This window comes from Microcaecilia unicolor, chromosome 3 (assembly GCF_901765095.1).
Source record: "Microcaecilia unicolor chromosome 3, aMicUni1.1, whole genome shotgun sequence".
Classification (NCBI taxonomy): domain Eukaryota; kingdom Metazoa; phylum Chordata; class Amphibia; order Gymnophiona; family Siphonopidae; genus Microcaecilia; species Microcaecilia unicolor.
Window position 1 is genome coordinate 508,952,434 of NC_044033.1, and position 18,498 is coordinate 508,970,931.

The window sequence follows — 18,498 nt, forward strand, 5'->3', positions numbered from 1 at the left end:
GTCTGCAAATAGGTGGGAAAATGTGGGATACAAATGCAACAAATAAATAAATAAATTGTACTCCATGTTTTGCTGTATTAGGCACGCGTTAGTGCCTAGTAAAAGGGCTTCTAATTTACTGTTGGTTGTCCCAGCATAGCGATAACTCATGGATTAGTTACAGGTCCAGCATGATCTGTAATGTAGTGCTATGCCTATGGGTAAGTACTCTGTGGGGCTCATTTCAAAGCACTTACAAAGTTACATAAGGGGTCTTTTATTAAGCCGCAGTAGCGTTTTTAGCTCGTTGTAGAAATCAGCTGGTGGTAAACACCGAGACGCCCATAGGAATATAATGCGCATCTCGGCATTTACCGCCACCTGATTTCTACCGTGAGCTAAAAACGCTACCGCATCATAGTAACGTATTGAACTTTGTAAGTGCTTTGAGAATACGCCTCAATATCAGCTAAATTTGTTGTCTGTTTTCTTTTTACTGTGCACTTAGACTTATTTAGCTGTGGCTTGAAAGGTGAAAAGAAATTGGTCTGTCCTTTTTTTTTCTTTGTAGATGGACACGAAGCTGAACACTGGTCTGTCTATAGAAGATACCTTGAATTCTATGTTCTTGAGTCAAAACTAACTGAATTTCATGGTAAGCAGCTGTAAGTAAAAGGTACTAGTATTGTAGCGAGAGTACTGTTCTGCTAACTGAGCCGCATTTGAAAGAGAACGTTGCATTGCTTTTGTTGCAGAAGGGGTGATCCACCTAAGTGGATGAACACTTAACTCCCACGAAAAACGTACTGTTCAATTTTGCCTCAGCAGCACTGCACTGCGACGTTCGCGCAACTGTAAAATTAAACATAAAAGTCTTTTTTTAAGACCACCTGACACTGAGACCACTTCTGAGAATCAAGGATATCACAAGGCTCCTGAAGAAGGTGCTAAGGCGCCGAAACACAGCTGCGTTGAGTCTGTGAATAAAGTACTTCATTTTATATCGGTATCCCGTTTCTCTGGAGTCATCGGTCCACTTCCCACTTCTCTTGAACAACATTGCTTTTGTTTGCTCTTTATTTTTGCCTCTTTCAAGATCACCACAGCTTTCCATATACCTGAGGCACAAACACACTTTCTCAGGTGGGTCTTGACGCAGGCAAGTAGCTGAGTCTGTTGTCTCGTAGATTATGAGTAGGAAGTATATTGCTGGCACTCATTAATTTCCCTACAGATGTTTTATCTGTACACTAGCCGTTAAGCCCGTTAAAACGGGCGAGATTTCCAGCTGCCCTCCTCGCCGCCGCTCCCTCCCCCCTCCGTGCTGGGCCCCCTGCGCTGACGTGACAGCGCCTCTCGCCTCCGTGTGAAAGCGCTGCAGGCAGCAGCAGATCGCTCTGCTGCTGCCTGAAGTGCTTCCACACAGAAGTGAGAAGCGCTGTCAGGTCAGTGCAAGGGGCCCGATACGGAGGGGGATGGGGGGGTGGAGGTTGGTGCGCGCGATGTTCGTTTCCAGGCTCCAGCGGCAGCGTCCAACAGTCCGACTCCGTTTCCCTCTCCGTTCCGCCCTCTGACGTCATCACATCTTGACGCGAGGGCGGGACAGAGAGGGAAGCCTCTACTGCGCATTTGCAGGTGAGTCAGTCACTTGCCATTTATATGTTTGATTTCCTGACTAATTCTATCTTATGAACTAGGTAAGAGCTATAGTTGCTAGAATTATTCAGGTGCTTCTCTCCCACATCATAGCTGCACCAGTAGTCTCGCATCCATTTCCTTTTCTGTGCCAGTCGAGTCTAGATGAATGGATTATGTACCCCTGCCAGCAGAGGGAGACACAGGAAAAAAGTGAAAAGTTGACTTCACGTCCCTTTAAAGATCTGGTAATATCTTCAGCTCCTCAATTGTTGTCTATCTTCAGCAAATATTATAGACCTATGACTTGGGTGTAACAGATTAAGAGTAGGCTGCTCTTGGAAAGACTGGAGGCTACTCCAGGCAACAGTCCTGTTGGGAACAATTTGCCTTCTCCCTTGAGAATTGACTCAGTTGGAGTTTGAGTTCTCACATCGATGGATAAAAAACGCATTGTGTTCAAGATACGCATGATTGTACACAAAATCATTCACGCAGACGCCCCAATCTACATGCTAAACCTCCTCCCAGAAACGCCATAAGATCAGCCCGCAAATTCCTCAACCTGCACTTCCCCAGCTGTAAAGGCCTAAAATACAAACTGACACACGCCACCACCTTCTCTTACATGAGCACGCAGTTGTGGAATGAATTACCTACAGCCCTGAAAACCATTGACGAAATAACCAACTTTCGCAAATCTCTGAAGACACATCTCTTCAACAAGGCCTACAAAGAGAACCCATAACCTTACAAAACTACCTCACCAAAGTCCACCTTCTATACTATCCTGCCTAACACCTTCCTTCTCTCTTCCCTTATTTAATCTTTGTACTCTACTATTTGTATCTGATATCCTGGAATGACTATGTCCTAACAAAACTCTGTAAGCTAACTAACTAACATTTCTAAAGCGCTACTAGGGTTACGCAGCGCTGTACAATTTAAACTTAGAAGGACAGTCCCTGCTCAAAGAGCTTACAATCTAAAAGACAAGAGAACAATCTAAAGACAAGTGTACAATCTAGAGGACGAGTGAACAGTTAATCTGATAGGGTGGATAGATTGGGGCATTCTATATTTCTCAAGCGGTTAGGCGCCGAAGGCAGCATTGAAGAGGTGAGTTTTAAGCAGAGATTTGAAGATGGGTAGGGAGGGGGCATGGCGTATGGGTAAAGGAAGATTGTTCCAGGCATAGGGTGAGGCAAGGCAGAATGAGCGGAGCCTGGAGTTGGCAGTGGTGGAGAAGGGTACTGAGAGAAGGGCTTTGTCCTGTGAGCGGAGGTTACGGGCGGGAACATAGGGGGAGATGAGGGTGGAGAGGTAGTGAGGAGCCGCAGACTGAGTGCATTTGTAAGTAAGGAGGAGGAGCTTGAATTGTATGCGATATCTGATCGGAAGCCAATGAAGTGATTAGAGGAGAGGGGTGATATGAGTATATCGGTTCTGGCGGAATATAAGACGTGCGGCAGCGTTCTGAACGGATTGAAGGGGGGATAGATGGCTGAGTGGGAGGCCGGTGAGGAGTAAGTTGCAGTAATCAAAGCGAGAGGTAATGAGAGCGTGGACGAGAGTTCTGGTGGTGTGCACAGAGAGGAAAGGGCGAATTTTGCTGATGTTGAAGAGGAAGAAGCGACAGGTCTTGGCAGTCTGTTGGATATGCGCAGAGAAGGAGAGGGAGGAGTCGAAGATGACTCCGAGGTTGCGGGCAGATGGGACGGGGAGGATGAGGGTGTTATCAACTGAGATAGAGAGTGGAGGAAGAGGAGAAGTGGGTTTAGGAGGAAAGACGAGGAGCTCGGTCTTGGACATGTTCAGCTTCAGGTGGCGATTGGACATCCAAGGACATCCAAGCCACATTGAGCCTGCAAATAGGTGGGAAAATATGGGATACAAATACAATAAAATAAATAAAATGATGACTTTGCACTTGGTGGTCTTCACAGCAGGAGCTGCTGACAACACTCTCTTCTATTCTTGAAGGCTTGGCTGCACAGCCTTGTTCTCAGAATGCCTCCAAGTCCCCTGTAGTACTGAAGGATCTGGACTCTGAAGTGATCGCACTACCACCTCTCTCACTCTGCTTGCTTCCAGTTTGTCTCTGGAAGTAAGGGAAGTGCTTGCAATGCAGGTAAGTCATGGTGGCCAAGCATGTTAAGTTGATGTACTTGACCTGGTTGTGAACAATAACCAGGCAGAGGAGATACTAGGCAGGTGGATATGATCCACAGAGTCGGCAGTCGGCTAAAAGCAAACCTGAGTGGGCTTCCTAGATTAAAACCTAGTTTCTGTGGTAGAAGGTATCATAGTGGTGCCCGTGGAGCAATACCTTGTCAGCACTCCCATTTTGGCAGGATCAGCAGCCATTTGATTTGTTTAACAGATTTATAGCTCGCACTATCTACAACTAATATATAAAATATTCTACAAACAAAATATAAAACTCATAAAAAATGAATGAGGACATGAGACAACAATTATAAATCAAAACAATTATAAATAAAACATGAATAATGAGGACATATAGACAATCATTATAAACATATACATTCTTCATGTATTCATAAGTTCAGGTATAAGCATCCCTTTCATATAGTACTCCTAGGCAGCTGCCTATTGTTGGCCCAAGTTGGGAAGAAAGGGCACACACATCTCTTTGGGACCAGGGATGGGCTCAAGTATAACCTGGCAGGCCAAAGCACGCACAACACCAGACTTTGTTCTGTGAATAATTTAGTCCACACTAGTTGTCAACTTGAACCAATAAAATTTTACTTGGACTTCAACTGATGAATCAAATGAAATAGCAATATTTACTGTACAAGCGGCCAGCTTATTTATATTAGTCTCTTCAGAAATAAATTAATGACGCTACTTATTGTTCTCAAAATAGCTGTAAAGGTTCTATGATCAGTACCTTGACAACAGACTTGTTGACACTTCCCTGCTGTCAGACTTTAAAGCTCTGCATTGTGCATAGGATCTGTTGAACGTTTACGGACGTCCCCCTCAGCCTGAGATGTAACCAGGCCCATTTGGCGGTCCCAGGGCGCCTGGATGGTATGACACCGTTCCAAAATGTCCCCCTCTCCTTCCACCTGGTTTGCAGTGGTTCCCCATACCACTCTTGGGTTTGGTCCCAGAAGTTCTGAATCCTAGTACAAAACAAGTGCCTGTAATGCCGTCCTACGGTGGTATAGGCAGGCTGATTCTTTAAATTCAGACTGCAGTTTCAGGTATGGAACGAATAATAAGGGCTGTCCTCGATGAGATGAACGCTCCGAGGAGACGACCAAAGACAAATTTGGTGGGCAAAACAGGAACTTAAATTACTTTTAGGGGGAATTCACTGTTGCCATCAGGAACATCCTTCAAAAATCAAAACTCCTCCTTCGCTTCCATCCCCTTCCAGAGACTTCTCCAAATCTGGTGCCAGAAGGTCTGAGTTCCTAAGCAGTTGCAGAAATTAAAAAGGGCAGCCTGGAATTTCTAGTGCTGCCAAAAAAAACACCAAAATGCTGCAGAAATTTGCAGACAGCCAGCTCTCCATTGGCTGGAACTCAAAAACAGAAAAGGCTTGTATAGGCACACAGGCACAAAACTAATACAGCTAATCTGTTGAATTTCTCCCGACGTTACACAGGACTTAAGGGCATTACAAAGAAGTTAATTAAAAAGACTACAATAAAATCATACATAAGAATTAAAAACTACTACTGCTACTACTATTTAGCATTTATATAGCGCTACAAAGCGTACGCAGCGCTGCACAAACATAGAAGAAAGACGGTCCCTGCTCAAAGAGCTTACAATCTAATTAAAAAAAAAGCAAGCAAATCAATTAATGTGTAGAGGAAAGAGGAGAGGAGGGTAGGTAGAAGCGAGAGGTTGCAAGTGGTCACAAGTCAAAAGCAATGTCTATCCATGTATTACACAAATACATGCACACAAGTCTAAACTTCAGCTCTCGCCCAAGTAGCTTACTGAATTTACGCCTGATCCTCAGCAAATTTTCTGGATATGTCCAGGTCCCGTTAAGTTTGTCTTTGTTTGTTAATCTATATTTGTTCCAGGGGCATTGCCAGACACCAGATTTTGGGTGGGCCTAGGCAAGAAGTGGGTGGACACCAAGTGTTCTCCCCCCCCCCCCCCCCTCCCCCTCCCCCCACACACACACCAAAAAAATATCTCAGTTGGTGGGGAAAATGATTCTTTCCACCTTGTCAGTCTGCAGCAGGCATGCGCTGAAAACTGAGCATACACAGGTGCCGGCATCGTGGAGAGCAGCATTTTTGTTACCATCAGGGGGAAGTTTTCAGCTAGCAGAGCTTGGGATCCCCAACAGCTACCGCTAAACGTGTGCTACTGTTGAGCGGGCCTGAGCCCTAAGTGGATGGGCACCGGCCCACCTGTGGCTACGCCACTGATTTGTTCATCTACACTTATCACTCCTTGAGCACCAACAGTGATATTGCATGCATGTCAAAAATTTAACATGATTTGTCTCATTAAAAGCCTTTTAAAACAGGTAGGCTTTGAATTGCTTTCTAAAGCTCTCAGTGGAACGTAATGAAACTAGTAGCAGATTCCATAGCACAGGTCCTGATACCCAGAAGATTGTTGAACCCATCTCATCTAGTCTGATCTGTCAAATAGAAGGAACTGCTGTTCACATCAAAAATAAGTCAAGCATGTCTGTCTCTTACACGTCTTCTTTCCCTTACACAAATGGAGAAGATCTGGGTGGGGGGGGGGGGGGGGGCTACACATATACCCTCAGGCACTGAGGAGCTGAGCAGATCCAGTACTTTACTGAGTTTAGCAGCTGATGAACTCGGTCATATGAGAGCTGCTCTCTTCCCCACTCATATGGGGGAGCGATAGTGGGGAAAAAACTTGAACTGGGTTACACCATATTTGTTTGATATGCACTGGCTGCCGGTGGAGCTGAGGGTTCAGTTTAAACTTACACTCCTTAGTGGCCTTTGTTAATTATAAAGGACAGGGTATTTCTCTGCTGACTACTCTCCCCCTTCTGAGGGTAGGGTAGGGACAGCCATTCTGAAGGTTGTAGGTCAGCTTTGAAATGTTTGTAAGTGCTCAGTTCCTTCTGAATTTCAGATATGTCTTTGATCTGTTTGTGTGTCCTAATAAGACACAATGGTCTGTAAGTCATTGATTTAAGGAGGAATCAAGACGATGATCACTTTGGGCCACACAGCAAGAGCTGCAGGTCCCAAAGGACCACAGCACACAAGAGTCTTTTCATAGGCAACATCAGAATCTGTCTTTCCAGAGAATAATGTTGGGGTAGCATAACATAGTAGGTGACTGCAGAAAAAGACCTGTACGGTCCATCCAGTCTGCCCAACAAGATAAACTCATATGCACTACTTTATATGTATACCTGACCTTGATTTGTATCTACCATTTTCAGGGCACAGATCATAGAAGTCTGCCCAGTTCTAGCCCAGCCTCCCAATTATTAGCCCCACCTCCCACCAGCTCTGCCACCCAATCGCCGCTAAGCTTCTGAGAATCCATTCCTTCTGAACAGGATTCTTTTATGTTTATCCCACGCATTTTTGAATTCCGTTATCGTTTTCATCTCCACCACTTCCCGTGGGAGGGCATTCCACTTATCCACCACTCTCTCCGTGAAAAAATACTTCCTGACATTTTTCTTGAGTCTGCCCCCCTTCAACCTCATTTCATGTCGTCTAGTTTTACCGCCTTCCCATCTCCAGATGGATTAATACTTTTCAAATATTTGAACGTCTTTATCATATAACCCCTGTTTCTCCTTTCCTACAGGGTTTACATGTTCAGGTCAGCAAGTCTCTCCTCATATGTTTTGTAACGCAAATCCTATACCATTCTTGTAGCTTTTCTTTGCACCGCTTCAATTCTTTTTACATCCTTAGCAAGATACGGCCTCCAAAACTGAACACAATACTCCAGGTGGGGCCTCACCAATTACTTGTACAGGGGAATCAACACCTCCTTTCTTCTGCTGGTCACACCTCTCTATACAGCCTAGCAACCTTCTGGCTACGGCCACCACCTTGTCACGCTGTTGACAAGGCAGTGCCACACTGTTGTGCAATGGAGACAAGGGTACTACTACTACAAAAGGGTACCACCCTTGCCTTTACAGGTCAAGTGGGGTCTACAGCTTGGTATAATAGTTCTGAAAGCTACCATAGCTTCCTCATTCGTAGTCTGGGCAGAACATGGGTGCATCCCACTTGTCCAGACTGGTCTGACATGGATGATAAGGAAGGTCCTTTTATTTAATCCCACCAGACCAGTTCAAAATATGGTCAAATAAGTCATGAGAGCTCTGTCTGGCAAGTTCTGGAGACTAACGGTGATAAATACATTGTTGCCCACTCTGAAAGTAGCTGGCCTAGTCCATACCCTTGGTAAATAGTCCATACCCTTGGTAAACCCATTCCTGGGTTAGTGACCATGGAATGAAGCTTGATTGCCTCAGATTTGATTGCGGTGGTTAATTGGAAACCAAAATATAACTGCCTTCAGTTGTCTTAGCTTTGACATAGGATACTGAGGAATGAAGGCAGCACCAGACCATTTTTGTTTCTGTCTGCTCACTGGGGAAATAATGCATTCATTTGGACCGGTCTAGCAGAACTAAAGGACAGGAAATCAATAGTTGAGCTTAAATTTCAGCTTATTGCAGTCAGCAACGGGCAACCAGACCACACAGGTTACTTACTTCTGTTTTAATTTCTGTAGGGAGATGATTGACAATAGAGTAGCCTAGTAGTAAGAATAGCAGGCTGAAAACCAGAGAAGGCAGAGTTGAAGTTCCGCTGATGCTGTTTTGTAACTTTGGGCAAGTCACTTCACTCTTCATTGCTTCAAGTACAAACTTAGGTTATAAGCCCTCTGGGGACAGGGAAGTACCTACTTTACCAGAACATAACTCATTTGAGCTAACAAAGTGTAAAGTAAATGCAAAATTTAAAAAATATTGAATACTTATTAACATTTCCTGCTTTGATATTAGGTACTTTCCCTGATGCTCAGCTTCCATCAAAGAGAATCATTGGCCCAAAGAACTATGAATTTCTGAAGTCCAAGAGGGAAGAATTTCAAGAATATCTGCAGGTATAACGGGTGCTCAACAGTGTCGCTGAGTAATATATAGGAGTGGAGGAGTGTAAGCCACATTGAGCCTGCCATGAGTGGGAAAGCGCGGGGTACAAATGTAACAAAAATAAAATATACTATTTGAGATTCTACATGGAATGTTGCTACTATTGGAGATTCTACATGGAATGTTGCTATTCCACTAGCAACATTCCATGTAGAAGCCTGCGCGGCTACATTGGTGATCTGCAAGGGCCGACTTCTAATGGAATAGCAACATTCCATTTAGAATCTCAAATAGTAGCAACAGTGGAGGAGTGGCCTAGTGGTTGGGGTGGTGGACTTTGATCCTAGTAACATAGTAAATGACGGTCCTGGGGAACTGAGGAACTGAGTTCGATTCCCACTTCAGGCACAGGCAGCTCCTTGTGACTCTGGGCAAGTCACTTAACCCTCCATTGCCCCATGTAAGCCGCATTGAGCCTGCCATGAGTGGGAAAAGCGCGGGTTACAAATGTAACAATAAAAAAATATATGCTTTTAGAAATGTGGTAGTCCCTACAGTGTACTTTCTTCTATGGGTTTAGTAATCATCTTATGCTTTTTAAACAGACTAAGATTTAGAGCAACTCGGACAATGTTCACATCTCTGAGAATGACCTCTGGAAGCTGATGTGATAGAATCATTTGATGGTCAACCCAAGGTGAAAATTGTTTAGGGCAGGGATGTCCAACCTCAGCCCTCGCCAGGTTGGCTTTTCAGGATTTTCCCATGGAATGTGCATGAGATCTGTTTGCATACAATGGAGGCAGTGCATGCAAATAGATCTCATGTTAATTCGTTGGAGAAATCCTGAAAACCTGACTGAATTGCCGCCCTCGAGGACCGAGGTTGGACAAATCTGGTTTAGGGGCTTGGATATGGAAGTCTCGAGGTTATAGCAGGTGGTTGTGGCTGTAATCTTCATGGAAGTGAAGGCAGTTGGTCCCCTGCCACTCTGGATTGATTTAGATTTTGCAAATGGTAACAGAAAACGGAAGTTATGGCAGCCTTGAGGTGAGATTATTCTAGAAGAAACCCCAAAATAGAAAGTTTTTGTTCTTATTTTTAGGTTACATTTTTTTTTATTGAAAAGTAAACAGTCAGTACAACCATACTATCAACCAATTATATAAATGAGTTAAACAGATACAGTCCGAAAGAATCCCCACTCCCCCAACCCTATCCCCACTTCCTAAAGTACAGGATAGCCAGACCAGTAATGTGAAACAAACTGAAATGCAACAATTCAAATGGCAAACTAAACACCCCACCCCTCTCTTGTTTGTATTTTTATACCTATAGCTTGGTCTATAAAACTGCTACTGATGAGACATACTGTATCAAATGCTTTTACAGAAATAAAGGTTACCAATAAGTTTGACTAACACTCAGTGGTGTGCTGGAGCGGGCTCTCACGGGCTCGCGAGAGCCGTTTGTTAAGTTTTTAAGAATTTTGGGAGCCGGTTGTTAAAGTAGGCCTCCCCATGGCTACTTTAACAACTGACTCCCAAAATGTGGGCTTGGGCCCCCTCCTGAATTCATTTTTACTTTGCTGGCAGTGAGGTTGGCCCCACCAGCCAAGTAAATAGACTGCTGCTGCTCCCTGCTCCTTGTTTCTGACTCTGATCATCAGGCTGGGACATTTCATGCAAGCGCAAGAAGGTTCCGTCATGTTGCTCAGAGCCAGAAACAAGCAGCAGAGAATGGTGGCAGTCCATTTATTGGCTGGTGGGGCTTGGCAAAGGTATGCCTAGTGTGCCCGCACAAGGGAGAAGAGAGAGAGGCATGTATTCCTACACCCCACCCCCAAACTTTCAGGGCCGGCTATGCCCAGAGAGAGAGCCCGTTGTTAAAAATTTACCAGCACACCCCTGCTAACACTCCTCCTTCTTTGGGTGAGAACAAAATAAGTAAAAGATTACTTTTACCAGTAAATATAAGTAAAACACACTGCTTTGTCCAGCTATTTTCACTAATTCAGCTAATCCTTTTGTTTTCAAAGAAACTTCTGCAACATCCAGAGTTGAGCAACAGTCAGCTTTTGGCAGATTTTCTATCTCCCAACAGTTTGGAAACACAGTTTCATGATAAGATTCTGCCAGACGTGAATCTCGGTATGTAACATTTCATACGATATTTGACTCATTAAGCAACACTGGATAGAGGCTGAAACACTTCATGCTACATTCGACAGTATTGCGTTAAGTATCAATCAGGTTGTGTAGGTCAGGGTAAGAGTGTTTTAAAATGTTGAATAATTAGAGCACAATTTTTTGATGCTTGTTTTTACAAATTTGGTTGGACTTTAAACAAGCCCTGAAGCTTTGATTCGGCCCCCTCCCTGAGATTGGGACAAGGCAATTAGTGCTTCCAGCATTGGCACCAGTTATTCCAGTACCTGTGACAGTGGCGTAGCCAAGGGTGGGCCTGGGTGGGCTCAGGCCCACCCAGTAGCAGCACACCTATGATGTGGCTGGCAGGGTTCCCCAATCCCCACCAGCCAAAAACTCCCAACAACTGCCCCTCCTGCATACCTTGTGAACAGTGGCGTAGCTACGTGGGGCCTGAGGGGGCTGGGGCCCCCGCAGATTCACCCCAGGACCCCCCTCCCGGCGAACCCGCCGCCGCCTACCTTTACTTTTGCTGGCGGGGGATCCCACTCCCCGCCAGCCGACGTCTTCTCAGTCCTTCCTGCTCTTCAATTTGTTTGCTGACGTCCTGCACGTAATTGTACGTGCAGGACGTACGTCAGCAAACAAATTGAAGAGCAGGAAGCGACTGAGAAGACGTCGGCTGGCGGGGAGTGGGATCCCCCGCCAGCAAAAGTAAAGGTAGGCTGCAGGTGCGGCGGGTTCGCGGCGGGAGGGGGGGGCGGCAATATCGGCGGTGGGGGGGCGGCGCCGGGGGGAGGGCTAAAATGTGCCCCCTCCCCCGGGCTCTGGACCCCTCACCCACGGAAGGCTGGCTACGCCCCTGCTTGTGAATAGCAGATCTTTGCCTACAGCCAGCAGCGTCTAATACATACTGTTTGGACCAACCCCACAGCCTTCCCTCTGACGTATTCCCGCCTATGGGGAAACAGGAAGTTGCGTCAGTGGGAAGGCTGTGGGGCCAACATGAGCAGTGTGTATTAGTTGCTGCTCGCTGCTGGTGAAAATCTGCTATTTAAAAGGTATGCGGGGGAGGTGGGATGTTTGAGAGACTATATGGCATGCAGGTGAGAGAGGGAGAGACCAAATCACTTGTTCTGCCAACCCATCTTGAGCCCATGCCCACCCACAATTGGGTGTCTGGCTACACCCCTGACCTGTGATGTCCATAATTGGGCCTTTGCTATGGAACAGACAGCCCAGCAATTTGCAACTGTTGTTATCTTTGGGTACATTTTTAAAAAGCCTGAAAACACATTTGTTTGTTTAAGCTTATGAATGATGTGACAGTGGGGTGAGGATTCCAGTTTTATAATATTACGTTGTTGTATGTGTTTTTATTTTTAGTGTGTTTTTGTTATCCACTTACCCCCCCCCCCCCCCCCCGGATTCTATATAGTGCGCTTAGAGGGGCATAATCGAACGGCGCCGGCCATCTATATGGCCAGCATCGCAAAGAGCAGTCCCAAACCGTATTATCGAAAAAGATGGCCGTCCATCTTTCGTTTCGATAATACGGTTGGGGCCGGCCAAATGTCAGAGATGGCCGGCATCGGTTTTCGCCGATAATGGAAACCGATGCCGGCCATCTCAAACCCGGCCAAATCCAAGGCATTTGGTCGTGGGAGGGGCCAACATTTGTAGTGCACTGGTTCCCCTGACATGCCACGACACCAACCGGGCACCCTAGGGGGCACTGCAGTGGACTTCAAAAATTGCTGCCAGGTGCATACCTCCCTTACCTTGTGTGCTGAGCCCCCCCAAATTCCCCCCACAAAACCCACTCCCCACAACTGTACACCATTACCATAGCCCTTATGGGTGATGGGGGGCACCTACATGTGGGTACAGAGGGGTTTTTTTTGGGGGGGGGGGTTGGAGGGCTCCCATTTACCACCACAAGTGTAACAGGTAGGGGGGGATTGGCTTGGGTCCACCTGCCTGAAGTGCACTGCATCCACAAAAAACTGCTCCAGGGACCTGCATACTGCTGTCATGGAGCTTGGTATGACATTTGAGGCTGGCATAGAGGCTGGCAAAAAAGTGTTTTGGTTTTTTTTGGTTGTTTTGTTTTTTTTGGGTGGGAGGGGGTTGGTGACCATTGGGGGAGTAAGGGGAGGTCATCCCCGATTCCCTCCGGTGGTCATCTGGTCAGTTGGAGCACTTTTTTGAGGCTTGGTCCTAAAAATAAATGGTCCAAGTGAAGCCGACCAAATGCTCATCCGAGCCGGTCTTCTTTTTTCCATCATCGGCTGAAGCCGGCCATGTCTTAACAATGCCCCGTCCCGCCCCGCCTTCCATACCCTGCGGACACGCCTCCTTTAGCTTTGGCCGGCTCTGCAACGGAAAGCAGTTGGAGCCGCCCAAAATCGGCTTTCCAATTATACCGATTTGGCCAGGTTCAGGAGATAGCCGCCCATCTCCCGATTTGTGTCGGAAGATGGCCGACGATCTCCTTAGAAAATAAGCAGGTTAGATTTAGGCGCCAAAATCGGAGCGGATTCTGTAACACCGCGCATAAATTCTTTGGCTTAACAAGCTAATGAGCACTGATAACAGCACTTAACAAGGAATAATGAGCACTAAGCGGCACTGATTAGGATTTAGGCGCACAACTCGCTAAGCGTGTTCTGTAACGATGTGTGCTCAACTTCTAATGTGTGGAGGCAAAAAGGGGTGTGGTTATGGGGCAGGGAAATGGGCGTTCCAAAATTTAGGCGCCTAGTTATAGAATATGGCTCAGTGCTCCTAAATATGCGCACTAAGATTTACACCAGCTTTTCCTTGGCGTAAATGGATGCGCGCAGATATCGGTGCTGAAATATCAACTAAGCATATTCTATAGGCGCCGATTATAGAATACTAGTAAGAAATGCCCGTTTCTGGCAAAAATGAAACGGGCGCTAGCAGGGTAATCCCCCCCCCCCCCCCCCCCCGTCCTCCCTCCCGAGTTGCACACCTCTCTTCGTCCCTTCGTCCCTCAGAGACGTGGTTGCGAGGGCCGCCCCGCCCTCAACGTCATCGCGTTTTGACGCGAGGGCCGCCCTGCCCTCAACATCATCGCGTTTTGATGCGAGGGCGGAGCTACAGTGACTGAAGCCTGCAGGCCAAACCGGATATCTCGGGCGCCTCAAGTTTCCGGCTTGAGGCTTCAAAGTGCCTTTTATATATATAGATGCTTAGTCAGCACTGATTGCAGCGCTGATTTTTTTTTTTTAATTTATAGAAGTCTTTATTGAATATTGTTGACAGTACACCAAACATACTCGAAACAACTCGTTACATCTTATTTCAACTAAACCAACCATAACATCGAGGATTCAACAAAGTACATCATATGAAGTCAGCAATCCCAATGCAAACACATTTTATACTTCCTTTTTTGTTCATTTTATTTTTAACCTTCCCCCCCGCCATTGTACCGAACCCCCGCCCCACAAAACCCTCCTAACCTAATAACCCCCCTCCTCTCTTCTGTCCCCGTCTGAACATGCATCTGCTGTCACAGACATTTGGTCAGGAATGGCAACCACACTTTTTCCCACTTATATAGTGTTCTCCTTTTCACAGCCGTCAGTCTTTCCATCTCGCATACATATCTCACTTTCGTGATCCAGTCTGTCAGTCAGGGAACCCGTGCTGCCTTCCAGTGCTTAGCCAAATTCGGGCCGCGTGCAGTGATCCCCTCACCAGCAGCCACTGGTTCATTTGCAGGCCTCCAGGCCTCCTTCCCAATACAAAGATCAGAGGATGCCACTGTACAGACCGTCCCACCCAGTGCTGGAGCCGAGACTGAACTCCCCTCCAATATGCCTGTGCCTTTCGGCAGGACCACCATATATGTCCCATAGTTCCCGTCTCCCCGCATTCCCTCCTGCATAATCGTGACACTGATGGGAACATGTAGTGTAGCCTGACAGGTGTAAGGTATCATCTATAGAAGACTTTTATCGCGTTTTGCAGCGCTGATTTTTTAGGTGCCATGTATCTCCTAAGCAGGCTATAAGTGTAATAAATAAATAAACTGTTCTCATAAAATGGAGCAGATACATGAACATTGTAAAAAAAAAAAATGACAGAACGTATGTGCTATGGCAAAGATGGTGAATAAAGGACATGCGAGCTTGATCTATCATGTAGAACAATTATTGAAATTGTTCAAGGTCTCATATTCACTTTCCTTCCCCAGAAGCCATCAACACAATTATCCATTTTGCTTACAGGAATGGGAGGTTACATATGCTTATCTTTCTACTCTTTCCAGGGTTTGTAGTACCTAGTAGGGATGGAAACCCAGAAATTTTTTTCCAGTTCTTTTTATTCAGTATTCAACATTTACAATAACACCACACAATAAACATATGTACTCCATAATATAACGAAATGTAAGAGGCATAAGAGTACCCCTTCCAACCCAGTATACCCCTTCAAACCAAACCCACAGAGCAGAGCTACAAATGGAATGTCCAGACATTGACGAAACATTACACAGTATGCAAAGAACAAAATGCATCCAATGGAGCCCAAATTCGCCGAACTTGTACGATATAACCCCTTTTGACAGCAGCAGCTTCCTCATACTTGCGGACCAGACAAACTCCAGACCACCATGCGTGTTGTGATAATGCAGAGCTGTTCTTCCACTCTGACAAACTGTGCTGAATGGCCAAGCCGAGAAGCACATCAAACAATCTGACACTGGTCTTTTGGAGCAGACGGGGCAAGGCTGCTGCCCTTAGAATAGCTTTATAGGTAAGCTCTGCCTGGACGCTGAGGATACCCTCAACCCTCTGCCACACCAAATCGCCAAATGATTTCACAGTGCTACAAGCATACAGCATATGGCTGAAAGTACCCACCCTCGTCCCACATGTCCAACATAAGCCCGCCCCACTTCCGCCATCCTGGAGAGAACTCGTAAGGGGTCCACAGCACCTTACGCACTACATAGAAAAAAATTGAGTTACTCACGCAGATAAAATAGGCCTGCGAACCACACCCCAAAACACTCTCCAAACCTCCTCCCCCAAATCATGCTCCCACACTCCCACTAACGCAGCGCACGCTTGCCTGCACGTAACCTTATGGTAAACAGCTGATGTCTTCTTTAGCAACACAAATGCAGGTAAAAAGTGGGATGTTTGACCACGGAAATACAAATCCTGGAGACAATATCTTAAAAACTTCTTTATTTGATGAAAAGACTCGACACAACTGTTGTTTCGGCCTATAGGCCTGCATCAAGAGTCTGTCTATACGACCATTTCATGTAACGTTTTGGTGATATTACTACATCCCTTATATACATAATTTGCATACGTGACTAAGAGATTTTACATTCATTATTATATATCTTTTATTATTTTTTATTGTATTTTTGACCTCTCATTGATTATTTGATTATGTATATGTTTTTATAGACTCCTGATGCAGGCCTGTAGGCCGAAACACAACAGTTGTGTCGAGTCTTTTCATCAAATAAAGAAGTTTTTGGAGTCTTTTCATCAATAAAGAAGTTTTTAACATATTGTCTCCAGGATTTGTATTTCCGTGGCCAAACATCCCACTTTTTACCTGCATTAGTAATTTTTTTATGAACATTTCTATAAATAGTGCAGTTCTTGTTCTCTTCTCATTGACCCCGATGTCTGGTTTCCTTGCATATTAAGACACTATAATCTTGCATGTCAACATATACAAAAGGACTCTGTTCCCTTTTTGTTTCATTCAATTGTAAATAAATGTATGATCTCATTTACTACAGTTCATAGCAGAAAAAGCAGAAGCTTGTTGCCCTAAGGCGGAGCCTTCAAAGTTCTGAAAACTACAGCTGTTGAGTGGAAAAGTGGAAGTTCTGATGAGATTTTAACAGGTTTACCAACTGGGAGCTGTCTTCAGGACAAGTGCCATCTAGAAATTTAAACACTGAACAAAGTACTTTAAAAACAATCTGAGCCTGCACAGGCAAACAGTGTAGGGAATCCAACAAAAGATTTATATGAGCCAACCAAGTTTTCTAGAATATCAGTCATGCAGCTGAATTTTGAATCATCTGAATTCTAGAAAGTTGCTTAGAAGACAGACCCAGGTATAAAGAATTCCCATAATCCAATAATGATAAAATAGTTAATTTCACAATAATCCTAAAGTGGTCATGTAAAAAGTAGGATCTCAACACATGTAGCTGTTTCAGTTTTGTTTTGTTTTTTTTAAATGTATGTTTATTATTTCACATAAACAAGTTCAATACAATATCCAATACTTCAACTTAATGTACAGTCAAAATGCGCTGTTGACAACAAATGCTACACAACCCTCCCCCCCCCCCCCCCCCCCGCTCCCTACCCCCCACCCACCCTCCCTCCAGGGTAACAACAATCGGGCTCAACAGTTCAAACCGAAGGAGTCCTCCACCTATCAAACGGAGATCCCTCTCCAGTCCATATATATTGTCCACACTTTGAGAAATCTTACCATCTGTCCCCGCTTCACAGCTGTCATTTTAGCCATTAAACAACAGTAATCCACTTTTTTAAAGACTTGATCCAACGTAGAGATTGCTGTTTGTTTCCAGTATCTAGCAATTAAAATACGTGCTGCTGTTACTACATGAGAGACAATACCATGAAATGAGCGACGTATGCCCTCCACTGGTATGTTAAGTAAACAAAGCTCCGGGCTCTGCATAATTGCTATCCCCAGCTTAGTGTGGAGGTGTGATATTAAGTCTGTCCAGAACTGCTTTATGGTCGGGCAGTCCCACCATATGTGCCAGAATGTACCCCGGGCTCCACAGCCCCGCCAGCAAGTTGAGACCTTCGTGTGAAATATACGTGATATTCTGTGGTATAACATCTTGTACCCATTCTCCACCAGAGGTGTTGCCACAGAAAAATTCAGTAAAGTTTTATATATACGGGGCCATTTATCCCGTTCATAATGGACGGATAAAAGAGTCTCCCATTTATCAGTATATTGGGACAAGGGGGAAGATTGATGTAAGAGCGCTTTATAAATCCTGGATATGCCACCCTTCCCTGCCCCCGAGCCCATCGCCCGTTCCAGTTCAGTTACTGTCAACAATAGCTCGTCTTTAGCCTTACGGTGCAAAAATCCCTCACCTGCATATAATGAAAATGGTCTCTGTCAGTCAATCCATACTCCTCTCTCACAGCCTGAAATGACTGACATTTCCCCTCATCCCACAGCTGTCCCAGCACCCGCAGCGATGAAGCTGACCAATGCCCATATTTTCGTTCTCCTCTGCCTGGCGGGAAATCCAGTCAAATATTATAGGGGTGTTCATATGATATTTCCGTCCCGGGAACCATACTGCTCTACATCGTGCCCATTCACCAAGCGCTACCCTCATCTGACCCTTTAACCCCGAGAGCAGCCCTCTTAATGACTCTAATGGGAGCCACGGGGCCGCCCACAATGGCACTCCCCGCAGGCCCCACTGCGCCGCATACGACCACGGCTTGGTTATAGTTGTTTCAGTTTAAAGTATGTTTTTCTGATGAAACTATTAATCTGTGGTTCCATGTTTAGCAAAGAGTCCAGAACCACCCCCAA

At 45.4% G+C, this 18,498-nt stretch overlaps 2 protein-coding genes across 6 annotated transcripts in view; one reads left to right on the forward strand and one right to left on the reverse strand.

The window, feature by feature from the left end:
- Window positions 1–18,498, reverse strand: part of NT5E (5'-nucleotidase ecto) — a 502,044-nt gene that overhangs the window by 159,436 nt on the left and 324,110 nt on the right. The window lies entirely within an intron of this gene.
- LOC115467289 (sorting nexin-14) overlaps window positions 1–18,498 on the forward strand; it is a 193,165-nt gene that overhangs the window by 126,533 nt on the left and 48,134 nt on the right. For all 5 annotated transcript variants that reach the window (XM_030199131.1, XM_030199130.1, XM_030199133.1 and 2 more), the window contains 3 exons: window positions 551–634; window positions 8,648–8,748; window positions 10,776–10,887. In XM_030199131.1, the coding sequence (XP_030054991.1) occupies window positions 551–634; window positions 8,648–8,748; window positions 10,776–10,887 (297 nt within the window). The remainder of the gene's footprint in view (window positions 1–550; window positions 635–8,647; window positions 8,749–10,775; window positions 10,888–18,498) is intronic.